Source organism: Mercenaria mercenaria, chromosome 11 (genome assembly GCF_021730395.1).
Source record: "Mercenaria mercenaria strain notata chromosome 11, MADL_Memer_1, whole genome shotgun sequence".
Lineage (NCBI taxonomy): Eukaryota > Metazoa > Mollusca > Bivalvia > Venerida > Veneridae > Mercenaria > Mercenaria mercenaria.
The window spans coordinates 57,255,066-57,275,672 of NC_069371.1; the positions used below are offsets into that span (position 1 = coordinate 57,255,066).

Below are 20,607 nucleotides of genomic sequence, written 5' to 3' on the forward strand. Positions count from 1 at the left end.
ATTTTCACCTTGTGACACGCCTAGCTCAAAAAGTATTTGATATGGATTCATGAAACCTTGCATGAGTCTTAATCATGATATGAACATGCGCACCTCCTATTTTTCATCTGGCTCCGCCCCCTATTTTCAGAGTTATGGCCCCTGAAATAGTCAAAAATGCACATTTTCACCTTGTGACATGCCTAGCTCAAAAAATATTTGATATAGATTCATGAAACCTTGCATGAGTCTTAATCATGATATGAACTTGCACTGTCCGAAGTTCGTGACGCGCCTAGCTTGAAAAGTATTTGATATAAATTGATGCCCTGATGATGACGTGATGTTTGAAATCAAGACATTAAATAAATTTAATTAATTCTAATATGCTTGTCTCTGTTAAAACACTCTTACGATAGAATGACGTCACGTTAACGTGCGGTGACTTAAAAGTTTTTGTTGCGACCAAGAAAGAGCGCATCTTTATTTTATCTACTGTTTTACATTAAGGGCATATTAGAATTGAAATAATTTTTTGCAAAACCGTGTTTTAACACTTCATACACTCTGGCTGTAATACAATATGCATATTATGCCCGACGTATAACCGTCCATCATGCATAAATAGTGTTCAAGCATTCTTTTGCTATAAATTATTTCTTAAATAAAGCATAGGAAAATTCATCAGTTTTGTAACTTCTCAAAATCTAAATATTTTTAGTTTTTGTACCAATTATAAAAAAACCTCGGGAGGTAAAGCATACTATTTATGTTAAACAGATTTGCCCTTTGGTTCGAAACTGAGTGACCAGTGCAGTTAATTTTCTAATCATTTTTGCATAAAAAACTTAGGTTCTTTTATTTTCTGTATGACACAATGACAGAAAAATAATTATCTGAAGCCAACATGGCAGATGAGAAAGGTCTAGTATCATATTAAAGATAATATACGGTATTAGTTGAAAGCATGCACTGAAGCAAAATAAAGAACATAATATTATGTTATATAAAGACATGATATGCAAATACATAATTATGCAAACAAGCAAAGAATTTGGGATTAGTATATTAAGCTTGAGTGAACATATAAATGGAAGTTGACCTGTAATGGCAAGACAGTTTCTGTTCAATTATGTATTCATGACAGCTGGGCTAAAAAGTAACAAAACGCCATGTGCTGGTATAATATGAGTTACAGTACAGTACAATTGTGGTCCTATGAAAAAGCCAAGGGAACAAACCAGCCGTTTTCGTTATATCACATTTTCGTTCGAGCTCAGCGTAGGAAATTTTGCTATGTGACACCATAATATCTATACGTCATAACAACTACCCAAATGTAATATCTACATTTCGTGATATTTACACGTGTGATTTTCGTATCAGAGTACATGTATTTATATGTACATCTGGGTTTACTACAAAAAAAAACTACAAATCAAATTCGAATATGAACTCAGAGTGTATCTGGAATGCAAAATATTATAAAGCAGGGATGGGTTTTTTTCCATTTTTTATTCACTGAAACATAAATGCATACATAAAACATATAAAGGGTACATGTACATTACTGAATTGCTTGAAATAAAAACGATAATTTACAGACGATCAGGACTTTAATATTTATTCTTATCTTCTTTAAATGCAGCCATGTATGAGGCGTATAGATATCGAAGCAAGTGTGACTGATGTGTTGTCGATCCAATATTTAAAGGAGAAAAGATTAATCACTCTAATGTCAAGTAACTTGTGTCATAGCTAGTGTACAGCATAAAATTATGTTTCGCATTTAATTTGTAAGTTTTCACACTTTAAATACTGTTTACACCCAGCTAATGGATAGTGACACTTTCCACTCTAAAGCGTTTTTCACGCTTCACCGTGATGACATAGTGCCGGACTTGACACATAAAGAATGGAAGGTGTGAAAACTTAGCCAATACAGGTAATCGTAAAATTGCAACTCAAACAAGTTGAAAACGGGCTGTAAGGGCATAACATACATTCGTAGGAGCGCATTTTCGTAAAACCGGGACATTAAAACATTGAAAAAAGAAAGAAAGTAAGCGGGACCACAACACCTTTTCAAAGTATATTGGTATTTCGTTAAATTGTGATTCGTTACTAAGCACCACAAATGCACTAACTATAATTTAACCGAAGAATGACAAAGTTTACAGGAATACGTAATTATATTGTAATAGCCTGTTGGCTTTATGGGGCCGGGGGCTTACCTCAAAGGCCATGTCTGGGAGGCCTGAGAGTAGTGGTCTGTTTTCACTGCGGTATCTTTGTTAATCTGATAATCTGAATGTTTTTCAGTTGGAAAGGAAGTTTGTGTTTTCTATTCAATGATGACCTTTGCTCAGACTTAACAGTTACTGTATTATAGAATACACAAAGTTAATAAATTCAAAGAAATTTCACAGTCCCTTGCTGCAGTTAGATTTGCGTTATTGCCTTGTAGAATATTTCATTAGTTCTTTTACTCGTATTTTGCATGCCAATGTGGTTGTGATAGACGTAATTCTGTGGAACTTATTTTTGTTTAGCGGCTGTGTAAGCATCAACCTTGTCCCGGGAGGAGGTCTCCTGACAAATCTCCAACAAATAGTTGTCTTATTTATGTATTTGGGTGAAATTAGAAATAAACAGTTATGACTTGAGATTCCCCTTGAGGTCTCAAGTCCGTTTATTCTTTTCAAATTTTGGTAGCATTGTCGTTTTTGGAGTTTGGACAAGAGGGATTTTTTTGTAAAAGATCTAATTGTATGGCAATTGTATGGCAGGGCACTATCAAACAATATTTAGGAGCAAACAGTAGAAGAAATTGATATGGCTTACAGAATGTAGAAATTAAAGCTTCTCAAAACGGCAGTATTTTCTGTTTGTCTTTCTCCACCATTATAACAATTAATAATAAAATCTCCTAAGCTGGAAAGTATATTGACAGTCAAACATGTTGGTAATGTGTGTGTATGGAATAATTATTGCATTCCTTAAAAATGATATATTTGAGGGTGTTCAAGAAAGTTTATTTTTCATTGTTTAGGTTTCTTATGTGCCTTTCAAGTATTAAAAAGTTGTATAGTTGTTCTGAATCATGTTCTCCCTTTTTAGCTCACCTGTCACTACGTGACAAGGTGAGCTTTTGTGATCATCCTTCGTCCATCCATCGTCCATCCATCGTCCACAATTTCTTGTGAACACGATATAGAGACCACATTTTGCAATCAATTTTAATCAAACTGGCACACAATTTTTATTGGCATTATATCTCAGTTCCTTTTGAAAACTGGCCAGATCCCATCATGGGTTCCAGAGTTATGGCCCCTTAAATTTTCTATTTTGGCTCTTTCAGCCGTATAGAGGTTTCATTTATGTTTTGATTTGATACAAACTTGCACAAAATGTTTATCTTGATGATCTCTAGGCCAAAACTGGGTCATGTGGGGTCAAAAACTAGGTCACCAGGTCAAATCAAAGGAAAAGCTTGTTAACACCCTAGAGACCACATTTATGACCATATCTTCATGAAACTTGGTCAGAATGTTTATCTTGATGATTCCTATGCCAGATTCAAAACTGGGTCATATGGGGTCAAAAACTAGGTCATCCGTTCAAATCAAAGTAAAAGCTTGTTAACACTATTGAGGCCACATCTATGTATTTTGGACAGCTATACATATTTATATGCCATACATGTTATTACTGTTCTGCGGAAATGTTAGGACTATTTCAGGGGCAGTTGTTTACTGGTTGCTTGTAGGCAGATCATATTAAGAAAATCTGAACTGTATTGTTCACTCTGGTCTAATTGCCCCAAAAAGGGAAATATAATTTATGAGAAATGGTATTATTTTTCAGAATGACTGGTAAATTAACAATGAATCACTAGCAGAATTTATAGATTTTTTGATCATCAAATTAACAATGGATCACTAGCATAATTATACCCCCACAAAACGAAGTTGGGGGGGGTGGGGGGTATATAGGAGTGAGCTTGTCGGTCGGTCAGTCAATAACTCACGAAAGGCTTGACAGATTTATATACTTTTTGGTGTACAGGTGCAACATCATAAAATACAGGTCAAGTTCAACTTTGAGGTCAGTAAGTCAAAGGTCAAGGTCACAATAACCCAGAACAGTTAAATGGTTTCCAGACGCTTGGGCCAAGGATCATAAATTTTAGTACACAGGTGTAACATCATGAAATACAGGTCAAGCTAGGCTTTGAGGTCAGTAGATCAGGTCAAGGTCACAATGACCCTGAACAGTTAAATGGTTTCCGGATGATAACTTGAGGATGCTTGGGTCTAGGATCATAAATTTTGGTACAAAGGTGTAACATAATAAAATACAGGTCAAGTTAGACTTGAGGTTAGTAGGTCAAGGGTCAAGGTTCTGGATGATAACTTGAGAAAACTTGGGCCTAGGATCACAAAAGTTGATGGGGAGGTTGGTCATGACCAGCATACGACCCCTAGTGATTTTGAGGTCAGTAGGTCAAAGGTCAAGACCACAGTGACTCCGAACAGTTAGACCATATCCGGACGATAACTTGAGAACACTTAGGGCTAAGGATCATGAAAGTTGAAAGGAAGGCTGGTCATGACCAGCAGATGACTTCTTATGATTTTGAGGTCAGTAGGTCAAAGGTCAAGGTCACAGTGACCCAGAACAGTTATACTGTTTCCGGACGATAACTTGAGAACACTTGGGCCTAGGATCACGAAACTTAATATGGAGGTTGATCATGACCAGCAGATAACCCCTATAGATTTTGAGGTTCAGCTTTGACATTGGCTTACTTCTGCGACAAGGCCGTATTGTGACAGCTCTAGTTTATAATGGATTTCTTGAACATCAAATTATCCATGAATCGATCGCACTAGCACAATCCATGGATTTACCGCCTCGGTAACCTAGTGGTAGAGGGTCCGCTTCGAGTGCGGGAGGTCGTGGGTTCGATCCCCGGCCACGTCATACCAAAGACGTAAAAAATGGTACTAGTAGCTTCCTCGCTTGGCGCTCAGCATTAAGAGGATAGTGCTAGGACTGGTCAGCCCGGTGTCAGTATAATGTGACTGGGTGGGGTATCATGCCACATGTCTACGGCGTGATATTCCGGTGAGGCAGCACTGTAAAGTTGGGCATTGTGCTCACTGCTACAAGCAGACACCGTCATTTATATGACTGAAAAATTGTTGAAAAAGACGTTAAACCCAAACACACACAATCCATGGATTTGTTGGTCATTAAATTAATCATGAATCACTAGCACAATCCAGGGATTTGTTGATCATCAAGTCAAGTATAAATCCCTAACACAATCCATGGATTTGTTGATCATCAAGTAGCACTACTCATGGATTTTCCATAATATTCTTTGTGGTATTTACTCTAAAAAGAATTATACTTTTTAAGTAAGTGACAAGAGTATTTTTCTCTTTTTCAGACTGCTTACAAACAGGGCCATGTTGACTATGGAATCAATCATTTCCTGATATTGTGGGAGAGAAAAAGTGGGGAAGCAGTCCAAATTCCTACTGTGATACAATAATTTGTTTGCTTTGTGATATATAGAAGAGTTACTTCCCTTTTATTGAAGATTTTTATAGTTTTACTATTCTACTGACAAATAAAAATGGCAAGTTTCTTCAGAAGAAAACGGAGCCTTATATTTAAGCTCATTCTTGGAATTCCTACCTTGTGGTTTGTAATAGTGATATTTTTAAGTTTTCAAAGTACTGATAATGATAAACCTCGTGATGACAAAGGACCAAATTTAGCTAAACGTGATATAGAGAACAAGGGTGGTGGAGGCGTGTTTGAAGGATTTCAAAATCCAATTAATAAAATTAATCAAATAGTGCAACCTTTTAATCCATTTGTTAATAAAGAAGTGACAAAGCAAAAAAACATGAAACTTTCAAACAAACAGAATGGTAACTTAAGGGATATAGGAAATCCAGATGACAAAGTTGTACACACAGATTTTGATGTATCTGGAAAATACAGGAAGTCTGATAATGGACCAGGTGAGACTCCCTATTTCTGTGGGTTTTTTTTTTAAAACTGAGATTATTCTTCTTTGATTAAAATTTTGGGAGGGTTATTTTAAACAAGAATTTTTTTTTTATGTAAATATGATTTTTAGTCTGGCACTTTGCAGTTTTCACACTTCAGTGACTTGTCAGCCTGTACAAAGGACTGTTTTATCCACCTTTTTAGCTCACTTGAACTTTGTATAGGTGGATAGTCCGGCATCCATCAACATTTTTTTTACTTAAACATCTTCTCTGAATCTACTTGTCAGAATTACACCAAACTTGGTTAGTAGCATCCTGGCATGGACCTCTATCAAGTTTATACAAATGGTTCACCTTGGCTTCTTTTAGGGGCTACCAGAGCTAAAAAACAGAAAAACCTGTAAAGAACTTCTCTTCATGAACCAATGGATGGATCTCCATCAAACTTGGTCTGTAGCATCATAATGAGGTCCTCTCCCAAATCTTTTCAAATGAGGGCACTTGGCCCCACTTAAAAGAGCCAATAGAGCTAAAATTAGAAATACCCTTCAACAACTTCTTCTCATGAACTGCTGGCTGGATCTATATCAAACTTGGTCTGTAGCGTCATTATAAGGTCCTCTCCCAAGTTTGTTCAAATTGGGACACTTGCCACTAGAACTATAAAAATAGATATACCTTTAAAAGACTTCTTCTGATGAACCGCTTGATGGATCTTCATCAAACTTAGTCTGTAACATCATTTAAAGGTCATCTCCCAATTATATACAATTGGGGGCACTTGGCCCTTTTTGGTGGCTGCTGTAGCTAAAATGAGAAATACCTTTAAATGACTTCTTCTTATGAACCGCTACATCGCAGGATCTTCATCAGATTTGGTATGCAGCATTATTATAAGGCCCTCTTTCAGGTTTGTTCAATTGGATGCACTTGGCCCCTATTTGGGGGCCACTAGAGCTAAAAAAAGAAATACCTTTTTAAAAGACTTCTTCTCATTAACTGCTTGATGGATCTTTGGCAAACTTACATGTTCTGTAGCATCATTATAAGGTCCTGTCCCAGTTTTGTTCAAATAGGGCACTTAGCCCCTTAAAGGGCCACTGGAGCAAAAATTAGAAGTACCTTTAAACGACTTCTTCTCATGAACCGCTAAATGGATCTTCATCAAACTTGGTCTGTAGCAACATTATAACGTCCTCTCCCGTATTTTTTTCAAATGGGGACACTTGCCCGCTAGAGTTAAAAATAGAAATACCTTTAAAAGACCTTTTTAGCTCACCTGAGCACGAAGTGCTCAAAGGTGAGCTTTAGTGATCACCCTGTGTCCCTCGTCCGTCGTCGTCCGTCGTCAACAATTTGACTGTTAACACTCTAGAGGTCACATTTTTGGCCCAATCTTAATGAAACTTAGTCAGAATGTTACCCTCTATAAAATCTTGGATGAGTTCGATATTGGGTCATCTGGGGTCAAAAACTAGGTCACCAGGTCAAATCAAAGGAAAAGCTTGTTAACACTCTAGAGGTCACAATTTTGGCCCAAACTTAATGAAACTTGGTCAGAATGTTACCCTCAATAAAATCTTGGACGAGTTTGATATTGGGTCATCTGGGGTCAAAATCTAGGTCACCAGGTCAAATCAAAGGAAAAGCTTGTTAACACTTTAGAGGTCACAATTTTGGCCCAATCTTAATGAAACTTGGTCAGAATGTTTATCTTGGTGATCTTTAGGTCAAGTTCGAATCTGGGTCAGCTGGGGTTAAAAACTAGGTCACTAGGTCAAATCAAAGGAAAAGCTTGTTAACACACTAGAGGCCGCATTTATGACTGTATCTTCATGAAACTTAGTCAGAATGTTAAACTTGATGATCTTTAGGTCAAGTTCGAATCTGATACATGTTGGATCAAAAACTAGGTCACCCAGTCAAATCAAAGGAAAAGCTAATTAACACTGTAGAGGCCACATTTATGACCATATCTTAATGATACTTGGTCAGAATGTTTATCTTGGTGATCTTTAGGTCAAGTTTAAATCTGGGTCAGCTGGGGTCAGAAACTAGGTCACTAGGTCAAATCAAAGGAAAAGCTTGTTAACACTCCAGAGGCCACATTTATGACTGTATCTTCATGAAACTTAGTCAGAATGTTAAACTTGATGATCTTTAGGTCAAGTTCGAATCTGGGTCATGTTGGGTCAAAAACTAGGTCACGGGGTCAAATCAAAGGAAAAGCTTGTTAACTCTCTATAGGCCACATTTATGACTGTATCTTCATGAAACTTAGTCAGGATGTTAAACTTGATGATCTTTAGGTCAAGTTTGAATCTGGTTCATGTTTGGTCAAAAACTAGGTCACGGGATCAAATCAAAGGAAAAGCTTGTTTACACTCTAGAGGCCACATTTATGACTGTATCTTCATGAAACTTAGTCAGAATGTTAAACTTAATGATCTTTAGGTTAAGTTCGAATCTTGGGGGTTGGGTCAAAAACTAGGTCACGGGGTCAAATCAAAGGAAAAACTTGTTAACTCTCTAGAGGCCACATTTATGACTGTATCTTCATGAAACTTTGTCAGAATGTTAAACTTGATGATCTTTAGGTCAAGTTCGAATCTGGGTCATGTTGGGTCAAAAACTAGGTCACGGGGTCAAATCAAAGGAAAAGCTAGTTAACACTTATTTATGACCATATCTTAATGAAACTTGGTCAGAATGTTAATCTTGATGATCTTTAGGTCAATAGGTCAGGTGAGCGATACAGGGCCTTCATGGCCCTCTTGTTTCATGAACTGCTCAACAAATTTTGAAGACACCCTTATTATGATGCTGCAGACCAAGTTTGATGAAGATCCATGGAATAATTCATAAGAAGAAATCGTTACAAGCTATTTTTATTTTTAGACCTAGCAGCCCCTAAAAGGGGCCAACAGCCCCAATTTGAACAAATTTTAGAGAGGACTTTATGGTGATGCTACAAACCATGTTTGATGAAAATCAAACCAGCAGTTCATGAGAAAAAGTCATTTAAAGGTATTTCTTCAGATTGTCCAATTTTGAAATAATTTCACACAAATGGTCCTTATGTCACCCTCTACCAAGATTGTTCAAATTATACCAATTTGTCAAAAAACATTGCCACCTGGGGGCGTGGTCACTTTTCCCTATATGTATATTGTGGAAATTAAAAAAAAAACGTCTTGTGTGAAACTGCAGGCCCGAGATTGTTCAAATTATTTTGATTTGTTAAAAAACATGGCCGCCAGAGGGTGTGGTCACTTTTCCCTATATGTATAAATCTTCTTGTGTGAAACTGCTGGCCCAATTTTAAAATAATTTTACACAAATGGTTCTTGTGCGACCCTCTACCAAGATTGTTCATATTCCGATTTCTCAAAAAATGATTGGCAGGCAGGGGGCTTGGTCACTTTTCCCGTTATGTATATAGTAGAAACTTAGAAAATCTTCCTGTATAAAACTGTTAGTCCGATTATAAAATAATTTCTTTTGTGACCTTTTACAAATATTGGTCAAATTTTTCTGTTTTATCAAAAAACATGGCCGCCAGAGTTTTGTGGTCACTTTTCACATTTCCAATTCATTGAACGTATGGGTCTTTTTGGTTAAAAATAGGTCTTTTAAAATCCTTTTCTGTAGAGCTTTGATATTTGGCATGTCATATAAGGGTTTGACTCTACCATACTTGTCCAAATTATTGCCCTAAGGTAAAAAAAATGGCCATGCCCCTGTGTCTGACATATACTTACTTTAGGCTTTTTAGCTCACCTGAGCAATGCTCAGGTGAGTTTTTGTGATCGCTCAATGTCCGTCGTCCGTCGTCTGTCAACATTTAGCTTGTGTATGCGATAGAGGCTGTATTTTTCAACTGATCTTCATGAAATTTTGTCAGAATGATTACCTTGATGAAATCTAGGCCGAGTTCGAAAATGGATCATCTGGGATCAAAAAATAGGTCACTAGGTCAAATCAAAGAAAAACCATGTGTATGCGATAGAGGCTGTTTTTTTCAATTTATCTTCATGAATTTTGGTCAGAATGATTACCTTGATGAAATCTAGGCCGAGTTCGAAAATGGATCATCTGGGATCAAAAAATAGGTCACTAGGTCAAATCAAAGAAAAACCTTGTGTATGCGATAGAGGCTGTATTTTTATGCCCCCGAAGGGAGGCATATAGTTTTTGAACCGTCTGTCTGTCTGTCGGTCTGTCAGTCTGTCGGTCTGTTGGTCTGTCCGCAATTTTCGTGTCCGGTCCATATCTTTGTCATCGATGGATGGATTTTCAAATAACTTGGCATAAATGTGTACCACAGTAAGACGACGTGCAGTGCGCAAGACCCAGGTCCGTAGCTCAAAGGTCAAGGTCACACTTAGACGTTAAAGGATAGTGCATTGATGGGCGTGTCCGGTCCATATCTTTGTCATCGATGGATGGATTTTCAAATAACTATGCATGAATATGTACTACAGTAAGATGACGTGCAGTGCGCAAGACCCAGGTCCGTAGCTCAAAGGTCAAGGTCACACTTAGACGTTAAAGGATAGTGCATTGATGGGCGTGTCCGGTCCATATCTTTGTCATCGATGGATGGATTTTCAAATAACTTGGCATGAATGTGTACCACAGTAAGACGACGTGCAGTGCGCAAGACCTAGGTCTGTAGCTCAAAGGTCAAGGTCACACTTAGACGTTAAAGGATAGTGCATTGATGGGCGTGTCCGGTCCCTATCTTTGTCATCGATGGATGGATTTTCAAATAACTTGACATGAATGTGTACCACAATAAGACGACGTGTCACACGCAAGACCCAGGTCTGTAGCTCAAAGGTCAAGGTCACACTTAGACGTTAAAGATCATTTTTCATGATAGTGCATTGATGGGCATGTCCGGACCATATCTTTGTCATTCATGCATGGATTTTAAAATAACTATGCATGAATGTGTGACACAGTAAGACGATGTGTCGCACGCAAGACCCAGCTCCGTAGGTCAAAGGTCCTAAACTCTAACATCGGCCATAACTATTCATTCAAAGTGCCATCGGGGGCATGTGTCATCCTACGGAGACAGCTCTTGTTCAGTTTATCTTCCTGAATTTTGGTCAGAATGATTACCTTGATGAAATCTAGGCCGAGTTCGAAAATGGGTCATCTGGGTCAAAAACTAGGTCACTAGGTCAAATCAAAGAAAAACCTTGTGTATGCGATAGAGGCTGTATTTTTCAATTAGTCTTCATGAATTTTGGTCAGAATGATTACCTTGATGAAATCTAGGCTGAGTTCGAAAAATGGGTCATCTGGGATCAAAAACTAGGTCACTAGGTCAAATCAAAGAAAAACCTTGTGTATGTGATAGAGGCTGTATTTTTCAGTTAATCTTAATGAATTTTGGTTAGAATGATTGCCTAGACGAAATCTAGGTCAAGTTCGAATATGGGTCATCTGGGGTCAAAAGTTAGGTCACTAGGTCAAATCAAAGAAAAACCTTGTGCATGCCATAGAGAAATCTAGGGTCATTTACCAGAAGTCAAAAACTAGGTTACTAGGTTAAATATAACAGTTGAGTATTTGTATGCATGAATTGATGATTGTATGGGTAGTATTGTCTGAAAATATAAAGTGAACCTTAATGCATAGATCTGAGCTGTCAGTCAAACCAATAATATTGGCCAATAAGATCATGCGTTATCCGTTGATCCATTATCTTTGTTGCTAAGACGCCATTGTGTCTCACAAGCTTACCGTAACTAAGTGTATCTAAAGTACCTGCAGATCATAAAGTTCTAGATAAAAACAGTATTCTTTTAGGTTCTCTTCATGGCCCAGTGTGAAAAAAAGAGATGCTTTACATATAAAATGTAAATCTGTCATTTAGAAATAAGAAAAGAACTATCCAAATAGTTTCACAGGCAGTGTCGGGTCATGATTACAAAATGTATTTCCTCATCTAAAGAACGATTTATTGCATTGTGTAAACCACCTGAAATGATGTTGGTTGTGCTACCATAATTAGAAAAATAAAAAATGTAGCCTGCGTAACATGAGGAGCCATAGAGCAAGGCCACTGGATTTTTCACGCTTAACTAACATAAGTTGTTGTTCTGGTTTTGATGTATTAGCTCCACTATTTGGAGAATAGGGGGGCTATTCTACTCGCCCCGGCTCTGTGGAGCGCACTTTCTGACAGACAGCTCTTGTTGTAGATATAGATATTTATTTTTTCATGGGAATCAGCATACATTCGGAAGGTGTTTTTGCATATTTTTATACGCCCAAAGGGACGTATTATGTTATGATGCTGGTGTCCGTCCATACGTTAGCAATTTCGTGTCCACTCTGTAACTCTTGAACCCTTGAAGGATTTCGAAGAAACTTGACACAAATGTTCACCACATTGAGACGATGTGCAGAACACATGTTTTGGATGGCTCGCTTCAAGGTCAAGGTCACACTTAGGGGTCAAAGGTCATATGACTTTGTTTCATGTCCGCTTTGTAACTCTTGAACTGCTTGAAAAATTTTAAAGAAATTTGGCACAAATGTTCACCACATTGAGACGACGTGCAAAGCACATGTTTAGGATGACTTGCTTCAAGGTCAAGGTCACACTTAGGGGTCAGAGGTCATACCTTCGGTCGTATATTGCTCGGCATTTCGGTGCTCTTGTTGGCCCCCGCCTTTCTCAAAGAAAAAAATGGGGGACATAGAAATAGGCTGTCCTTCCATCCATCCATCCTTCGTCCTTCCTTCCATCTGTCACACTTTGTGTCCAGTCCATAACTCTGCCATCCATGAAGGGATTTTGAAATAACTAGGCATATAAGTTCCGCATAATAAGACGACCTGTCATGCGCAAGACCCAGACCCCTAGCCCCAAGGTCAAGGTCACACTTAGAGGTCAAAGGTTAACAGGGTCTGTTTCGTGTCCGGTCCATAACTCTGCCATCCATGAAGGGATTTTGAAATAACTTGGCATAAGTATTGACCATAATGAGACGATGTGTTCTTCGCTAGATCCAGTCCACTAGGTCCAAGGTCAAGGTCACATTTAGAAGTCAATGGTTAACAGGGTCTATTCCTTGTCCGTTTCATAACTCTGCCATTCATGAAGGGATTTTGAAATTACTTGGTACAAGTGTTCCCCATAATGAGACGACGTGTCATGCCCAAGATCCAGACCCCTAGCTCTAAGGTCAAGGTCACACTTAGAGGCCAGAAGTCAAATACAAGAATGACTGTCCGGAGCATTTTTTTCATGCATGGAAGGATTTTGATGTTACTTGGCACAATTGTTCACCATCATGAGACTGAGTGTCATGCTCAAGAACCAGGTCCCTAATTTAGAATTACTTCCCTTTGTTGTTACTATAAATAGCTTACATTGTAACTTTTTTATTACTGGCCGTAGTAAAGAATGGAGACCACTTTTCTGTAGTACAACATGCATGTTACATCCAATTTTTAGGTGTATTTTGACCTATTGCTATCAGGTAAGGATTTTTGTGTGAACTTTTTTTTTTTTTTTATTAACTTCCCTTCGTTGTTACTATAAATAACTTATATTGTAACTCTTTTATAATTGGCTGTAGGGAAAAATCAAGACCACTTCCCTTTGGTACAACATAGATGTTACTTTCAAATTTTAGGTGTATTTTAAGGTATCTTTACCTGGTAAGGAGTTTTTTGTGGACTTAGAAAAACAAAACTTACTTCCCTTTATTGCTACTATAAATAGCTTATTCTTGAAATTTTTAACTGGGTATGTCATTGTTTTGGCTTAATTACTGTCTACCAAACTTATACAGAATATGTTTTACTGTAACATCTACATGATGGGCATATATTGTGACATTCTGGCACTCTTGTTATTTTTTGTTCATGCCAAGATGCTGTATTGGCATACAGTATGTCCTTAGGCAGGGGACGTTGGTAACTCTTGTTTATTTTTCCTTACCAGTTTAAATATAAAATCACATTAAATCTTTAAAATACAGATATAAGCATTTGAAAGCATTCACCAATTATAGATTTCCAGACATTTTCAAACTTAATAACGTCTTCATGAATTATGATATATAGTTATGATTTATACACATTGTTAGTATGTTGCCCTATTACTTAGAAGGAAGTGTCTAGGGGTACGGATCCCTTACCTCTGATTCTAGAGGTACAGATCCGTACCTCTAGACAAGCCTGTTAGGGGTTTTCTAGGGTTACGGACCTCCTTTTCCTAGAGATTTAGGGTTATTTATATCTTAAATTTTGTTGAAAATGAAATAACAAATAAGCCTTAACCAGTCTTCACTTAAAACTTGGATCTAATTGGTTTACAGATACCAGCGTTCACCCGATTGTTTACCGTCGATTTCAAAACCTAAATAACCGAGGAACTCCAAATGAATACTCTGTTCCGTGCCAATTAGTTTGTTGTCAAATAAACTGTTGATAACAGCTAGATTAATGAATGAATCTATCCCTTAAATGAATTCTATTTGAAATTCAGCAAAAAAAAAAAATAATAATAATAATAATAAATAAATTAGGCATTATAATATGCACCAATTTATTTTGTTATTTAACAAAGTATAATGATAATCAGCACGGAACTGATTGCTTAATAATCAATTAAGCGACATTAAGTAAAAGAAACTTTTTGTGAAAACGTCCCATGTATCTCGATCATAACGGCTACCAAATGTGTGAAAAACATAAATACACTAAGGGTTAATTATCAATTAAAAATAGTTTTTTCCCAATATATTTAACATTATTTTGTTTAATCTTTATATCTTTTTTTCTACCAGTTCAAATCCTCAGGATTTATTTGGTGTTCCTCGGTTATTTACGTTCCGAAAGAAAATGTAACAAATCGGATAAACGTTGTTATCTGTAAACCATTTAGATCCAAGTTTAAGGTGAATTCTGATGAAATGTTATTAAGTTTTGTTATTTCATTTTCAACAAAATTTGAAATGTAAAATGACCCTTAATCTCTAGAAAAACGGAGGTCCGTACCCCTAGACACTCCCTACTTAGAAAATGTTGTATTGGCATGCAATATGTTTTGTGAAAATGTCCCTAGGCGGGGACCCCATTACAAATTCTTGTTTAACTGTGTCCAGTTTGCACTGTGTGTGTTTATATGTTTACAAGAATAGAAACAGGAAAACTGTCTTCCTTCAGCTGGATGACCAGCTGATATATGGACCAGAGCTACCATTGGTTGAAGGAGGAAGAAATAAATAGATATTACAACAAAAAAGAGATGTATAGCCTTTGGCTGTCATTCCAGTCTAGAATCAGACTGAGAGAAGATTTAGTCTCATGGTAGCTTAAACTGCTCGAATACATAAATGATATTAGAATTGGCATCCAAAATGCTCCAAATAGATGAAGTCTGAACTTTTTTCAGAGTTATACTACCTTTTTTCTTTTTGGCAGATGTTAATTATGTATTGAGTGATGATAATGTAAATTGCATGTTTATGGAGATTGTCATCCGGCCATCTTGATAATTTCAAGATGATTCCCCTATTGTGTGGCACTTGTGTAAAATTGTCTGCCATATTTATCATACAAGATATAGCAATTACCATGATAAACATACTGGTTATAAAACAGTCAAAGGACCAAAGAAAGCAATGTATTTTTCTTGTCTGTGTGAGTTGGTTAATTAATTTCCTTAAGTATTGTCTGCATCAAACATGACACAATTTAGAGTACAATTGATTATGAGGAAGAATTTCTAAGTTCATACAAGCTAAAGTCACAGAAACATTGAGTGTGAAGACATTTATCATATTTTTTTCATCATATTTCAATGTCTGGCTATAACTTAAACATATTGTATATGCATAGTTTGAACATCAACATGCCCTTAGCTGGTAATAAAATGCAATAATAAATGAATATGAGGTTAAAAATTATGATGGTGTCACTTATTCGTGCTTTAAGTTTTCTATATTTAATTCCCAATTAATTATTTCTTATTTGTTCTAGATAGATTGCAGTTTGGTGCACAAGCAGATAAGACTGGGATATTAAATGGGAACTACTTTGACTATAATGCTATTTTACTGAGAATTTAAGTGGAGATGTCACCTAAAAATTCAAACTGTAACTGACTTGATTTCTGTTCCACATGACACAATTTGAACTTGACCTGAAGATCATCAAGATTAACATTCTGATCTAGTTTCATAAAGATACAGTCATAAATGTGGCCTCTAGAATGTTAACAAGCTTTTCCTTTGGTTTGACATGGTGACCTAGTTTTTGACCCCACATGACCCAGATTTAATCTTGACCTGAAGATCATCAAGATTAACATTCTGGCCAAGCTTCCTTAAGATATTATTATAAATGCGGCCTCTAGAGTGTTAGCTAGCTTTTCCTTTGATTTGACCTGGTGACCTAGTTTTTGACCCCACCTGACCCAGATTTGAACTTGACCTAAATATCATCAAGATTAACATTCTGACCAAGGTTTTTTAAGATATGGTCATAAATGTGGCCTTTAGAGTGTTAACTAGCTTTTCCTTTGATTTGACCTGGTGACCTAGTTTTAAACCACATATGACCCAGATTCGAATCTGACGTGGGGTTGATAGGGAAGTTAGTCTAGAGCAACAGTTGACCCCTATTGATTTTGATGTAAGTAAGTAAGGTCACAGTCACCCAGAACAGTTAAATGATTTCCGGATGATAACTCAAGAATGCTTGGGCCTAGGATCACGAAAGTTGATAGGGAGGTTATTTATCATGACCAGCAGATGACCCCTATTGATTTTGAGGTAAGTAGGTCAAAGGTCAAGGTCACAGTGACCCGGAACAGTTAAACCATTTCTTGACGATAACTTGAGAACGCTTGGGCCTAGGATCACAAAACTTGATAGGGAAGTTGATCATGATTAGCAGGTGACCTCTATTGATTTTGAGATCAGTAGGTCAAGATCACAGTGACCCGGAACAGTTAAACAAATTCCAGACGATAACTCAAGAAAGCTTGGGCCTAGGATCATGAAAGTTGATAGGGAAGTTGGTCATGACCAGCAGATGACCCTTATTGATTTTGAGACCAGAGGTCAAGGTCACAGTGACCCGGAACAGTTAAACTGTTTCCGGACGATAACTTGAGAATGCTTGGGCCTAGGATCGTGAAAGTTGTTAGGGAGGTTAATCATGATTAGCAGATGACCCCTATTGATTTTGAGGTCAGTAGGTCAAAGGTCAAGGTCACAGTGACCCAGAACAATAGAACTTCTGTGTACAGTGACCAAATAATTTCTGTTCCTTGTGCAATTACTGAATGCATCAAGGGGGGGCATTTCGTGTTTTACGAGCTTTTGTTTTTATTTGCTGCAAAGTGAAGTTTTATCCGTAGTTCAGTTGGAAGTCGGATACCCATTCTCACCAAGCAAACGTTAGACGTGACTTGAAATTTATACAAGCCATAGCTTGACAGAAAAATAGGTTACCATTTCCTCAATGTTTCATTCAATAACAGTCCATTCCTTCATTTATGTGCAGAAAACTAAAATCTTGGACAAACACGATAGACGAGTCATTTTCCGTTTCTCTGAGCATTTCCATTATAAAAACTTTTTGTGGTATTTGCAAGTACGGTAGGCATACACTATGAATAGTGACATGGTCCCATGTACTTAATAAAAGCATGTTTATAAAAGTAATTGCATAAATATGTCTTTTAGCAGTTGTACTCAAAAACAAGATGGCATCTTTTGAATTTTTTTTTTTTTTAAAAAGTCCAACAAACGTTTATTTAGTCACTGACCTAATAAAGCAAAATCTATTGTACCCCTAGAGTTTGCCCTTTATTATGCCCCCCTCGAAGAAGGAGGGGTATATTGTTTTGCAGATGTCGGTATGTCAGTAGACCAATCCGTTTCCGGATGATAACTCAAGAACGCTTGGGCCTAGGGTCATGAAAGTTGATAGGGAGATTGGTCATAACCAGCAGATGACCTGTATTGATTTTGAGATCAGTAGGTCAAAGGTCAAGGTCACAGTGATCTAGAACAGTTAAATGGTTTCCGGATGATAACTCAAGAACGCTTGGGCCTAGGATCATGAAACTTAATATGAAGGTTGATCATGACCAGCAGATGACCTCTTTTTATTTTAAGGTCAAAGGTCAAGGTCACAGTGACACGGACCAGTTAAATGGTTTCCGGATGATAATTCAAGAATGCTTTAGCCTAGGATCGTGAAAGTTGACAGGGAGATTGGTCATTTCCAGCAGATGACCCATTGATGTTGAGGTCAGTAGGTCTGAGGTCAAGGTCACAGTGACCCAGAACAGTTAAACGGTTTCTGGATGATAACTCAAGAAGGCTTGGGCCTAGGATCATGAAAGTTAATATGGAGGTTGATCATGACCAGCAGATGACCTCTATTTATTTTAAGGTCAATAGGTCAAAGGTCAAGGTCACATTTACCCAGAACAGTAGAACTTCTGTATACAATGACCAAATAATTTGTGTTCCTTGTGCAATTACTGAATGCATCAAGGGGGGCATTTCGTGTTCTACGAACTCTTGTTTCGCATGAAGTTAGGATAAAATTGTCTTTTGCATTCTCTCAGAGGACTCTATAGACACAAGAGGGAATGTGACATTTAATCATGTGTTGCCCTGTCACATCCTTAGACAACTTAAGGATATAGGCCAGATACCCTATAATGGTGACTCTCAAAACTCATTGATTTTGTTCAATGTAATCATTAGGAATGTCTTCGATAAGCACTATAATAAGCACTATAATTTGTTAACGGCAGACAGGAAATTGACAGTGCCTTTTGGTTGACAACTATGACTATGTGTAGCACTCTACACCCTGGCATCTAGCTCCTTGCTCATGGCCTCACATAGGTATCTAAAGTTTGTACGGTATGAAGTAGCGGTTACTACCAAATTGCTGCAACTTACATTTTCAGTTGAGTCTTTTAAAGAAACTTCAGATGGACATACAACTAAATTTTTTTTTGTTAAATTTCCCAAAGATACTGAAGTGCTTTTGTTTCTACAAGAGTAGTGAAAAAGGGAGAGAATTATAAAAAAAGTTATACCTTATTATCTGTCTCTATTGTGTACATTTCATTGTATAAGCATGATTCTTTTTGTGCAGCTTTCAGTTTGAACAGTCTTGCTTTATTATAACATCCTAGACAGTTATACTAGAACTATTTGTTTGCCTAACTCTTCCTTTTGTGAGAGATGAAAATTACTACTTTTACAGGATGCAAAGCCTTTGCCATATCCTACAATTACACAAACAGTTTATTTACTGCGACCCAAGTCCAGATCTTTATCACAGGCAATTTATTGTCAAGCAAACACATAGTTGCCAACCAGTAGGCACTGTCAATTTCCTGTCTGCCGTTTACAAAATTATAGCACTGATCGGAAATTGAGACATTCCCGATGTTTACATTGAACAAAATCAATGAGTTTAGAGAGTCACTGTTAGTGGGTATCTGGTCTATATCTTTAAGTTGTCTAAGGATGAGACAGGGCATTGCATGATTAACATGTCTCTATGGAGTCCTCTGAGAGTAATTAGTGGTGTTTAACGCAACTTATGTCTATATAAGCTTAATGATGCCTAACTGAAAGGTTTCATTTTTCTGATTTTGGAACAAACTGTTAATTATATGCCTGATTTATGTCATTTACATTGATTTTTTCAGTGAGTTTTAGCAACTCCAGATTTTAACTGTACAACTTCTGCCAGTACATGTGAAAATTATTATGTTATGTGAAGTTAAATACAAAAAAAAAGAAAATCCAAAAGCTTTTACAATAAGATTTTATGTCAGTCTGTGCGATTAATTATATCTCAAAAAGTATTTGACCCAGAGTAATCAAACCTTACTGGACTGTTATTCAGTATTAGAAGTTTTGCATGTGATTTGGTGTTTTAATTGGGATCTCACACAGCCAGACTAGAGTTATGGCCCTTGATTTAGCCTAAAGGCTTTTAAGTTTGTGTTGCATGTATCTTGGAAAGAATGTGACCTAGGATTATAAAAAAAAAATGCAGGAATATTATTCAGCATGACAAGTTGTGCACCTGGGGTTTTGTGAAAGATTTCATTAGCCAGACCAGAGTTATGTCCCTTGACAAAGTCAAAAATATGCATAAAAGGACATAAAAGTTTGTCTCACATGTATCTTAAAAAGTATTTGACATAGATTCATAAAACATTAGTGGGTTATGATATAGGATGTATAGTTGCACACCTGGTGTTGGATTTCACTCAGCCAGACCAGAGTTATGACTTAGTGAAAAGTACACATAAAGTGCTTAAAATTTTGTATCGCATATATATAAAAAATATTTCACCTAGAGTCACGAAACTATTAAAGCCCTTGAATTACTTAGAATTATATTAAAATGGCATAAACAGTTTGTTAAATTTTTTTATGCCCCCAAAGGGAGGCATATAGTTTTTGAACCGTCTGTCCGTCTGTCGGTCTGTCAGTCTGTCGGTCTGTCAGTCTGTCCGCAATTTTCGTGTCCGGTCCATATCAAGGTCAAGGTTACACTTAGACATTAAAGG

At 37.0% G+C, this 20,607-nt stretch overlaps 1 protein-coding gene across 1 annotated transcript in view; it reads left to right on the forward strand.

Annotated features, from left to right (window-relative positions):
• The first annotated feature begins 5,409 nt into the window (after nucleotides 1-5,409).
• The window catches only part of LOC123531401 (polypeptide N-acetylgalactosaminyltransferase 5-like), a 97,209-nt gene continuing 82,011 nt past the window's right edge, over nucleotides 5,410-20,607 (forward strand). The window contains exon 1 of the mRNA XM_053517503.1: nucleotides 5,410-6,020. Coding sequence (XP_053373478.1) covers nucleotides 5,627-6,020 — 394 coding nt within the window. The 5' untranslated portion in view covers nucleotides 5,410-5,626. The remainder of the gene's footprint in view (nucleotides 6,021-20,607) is intronic.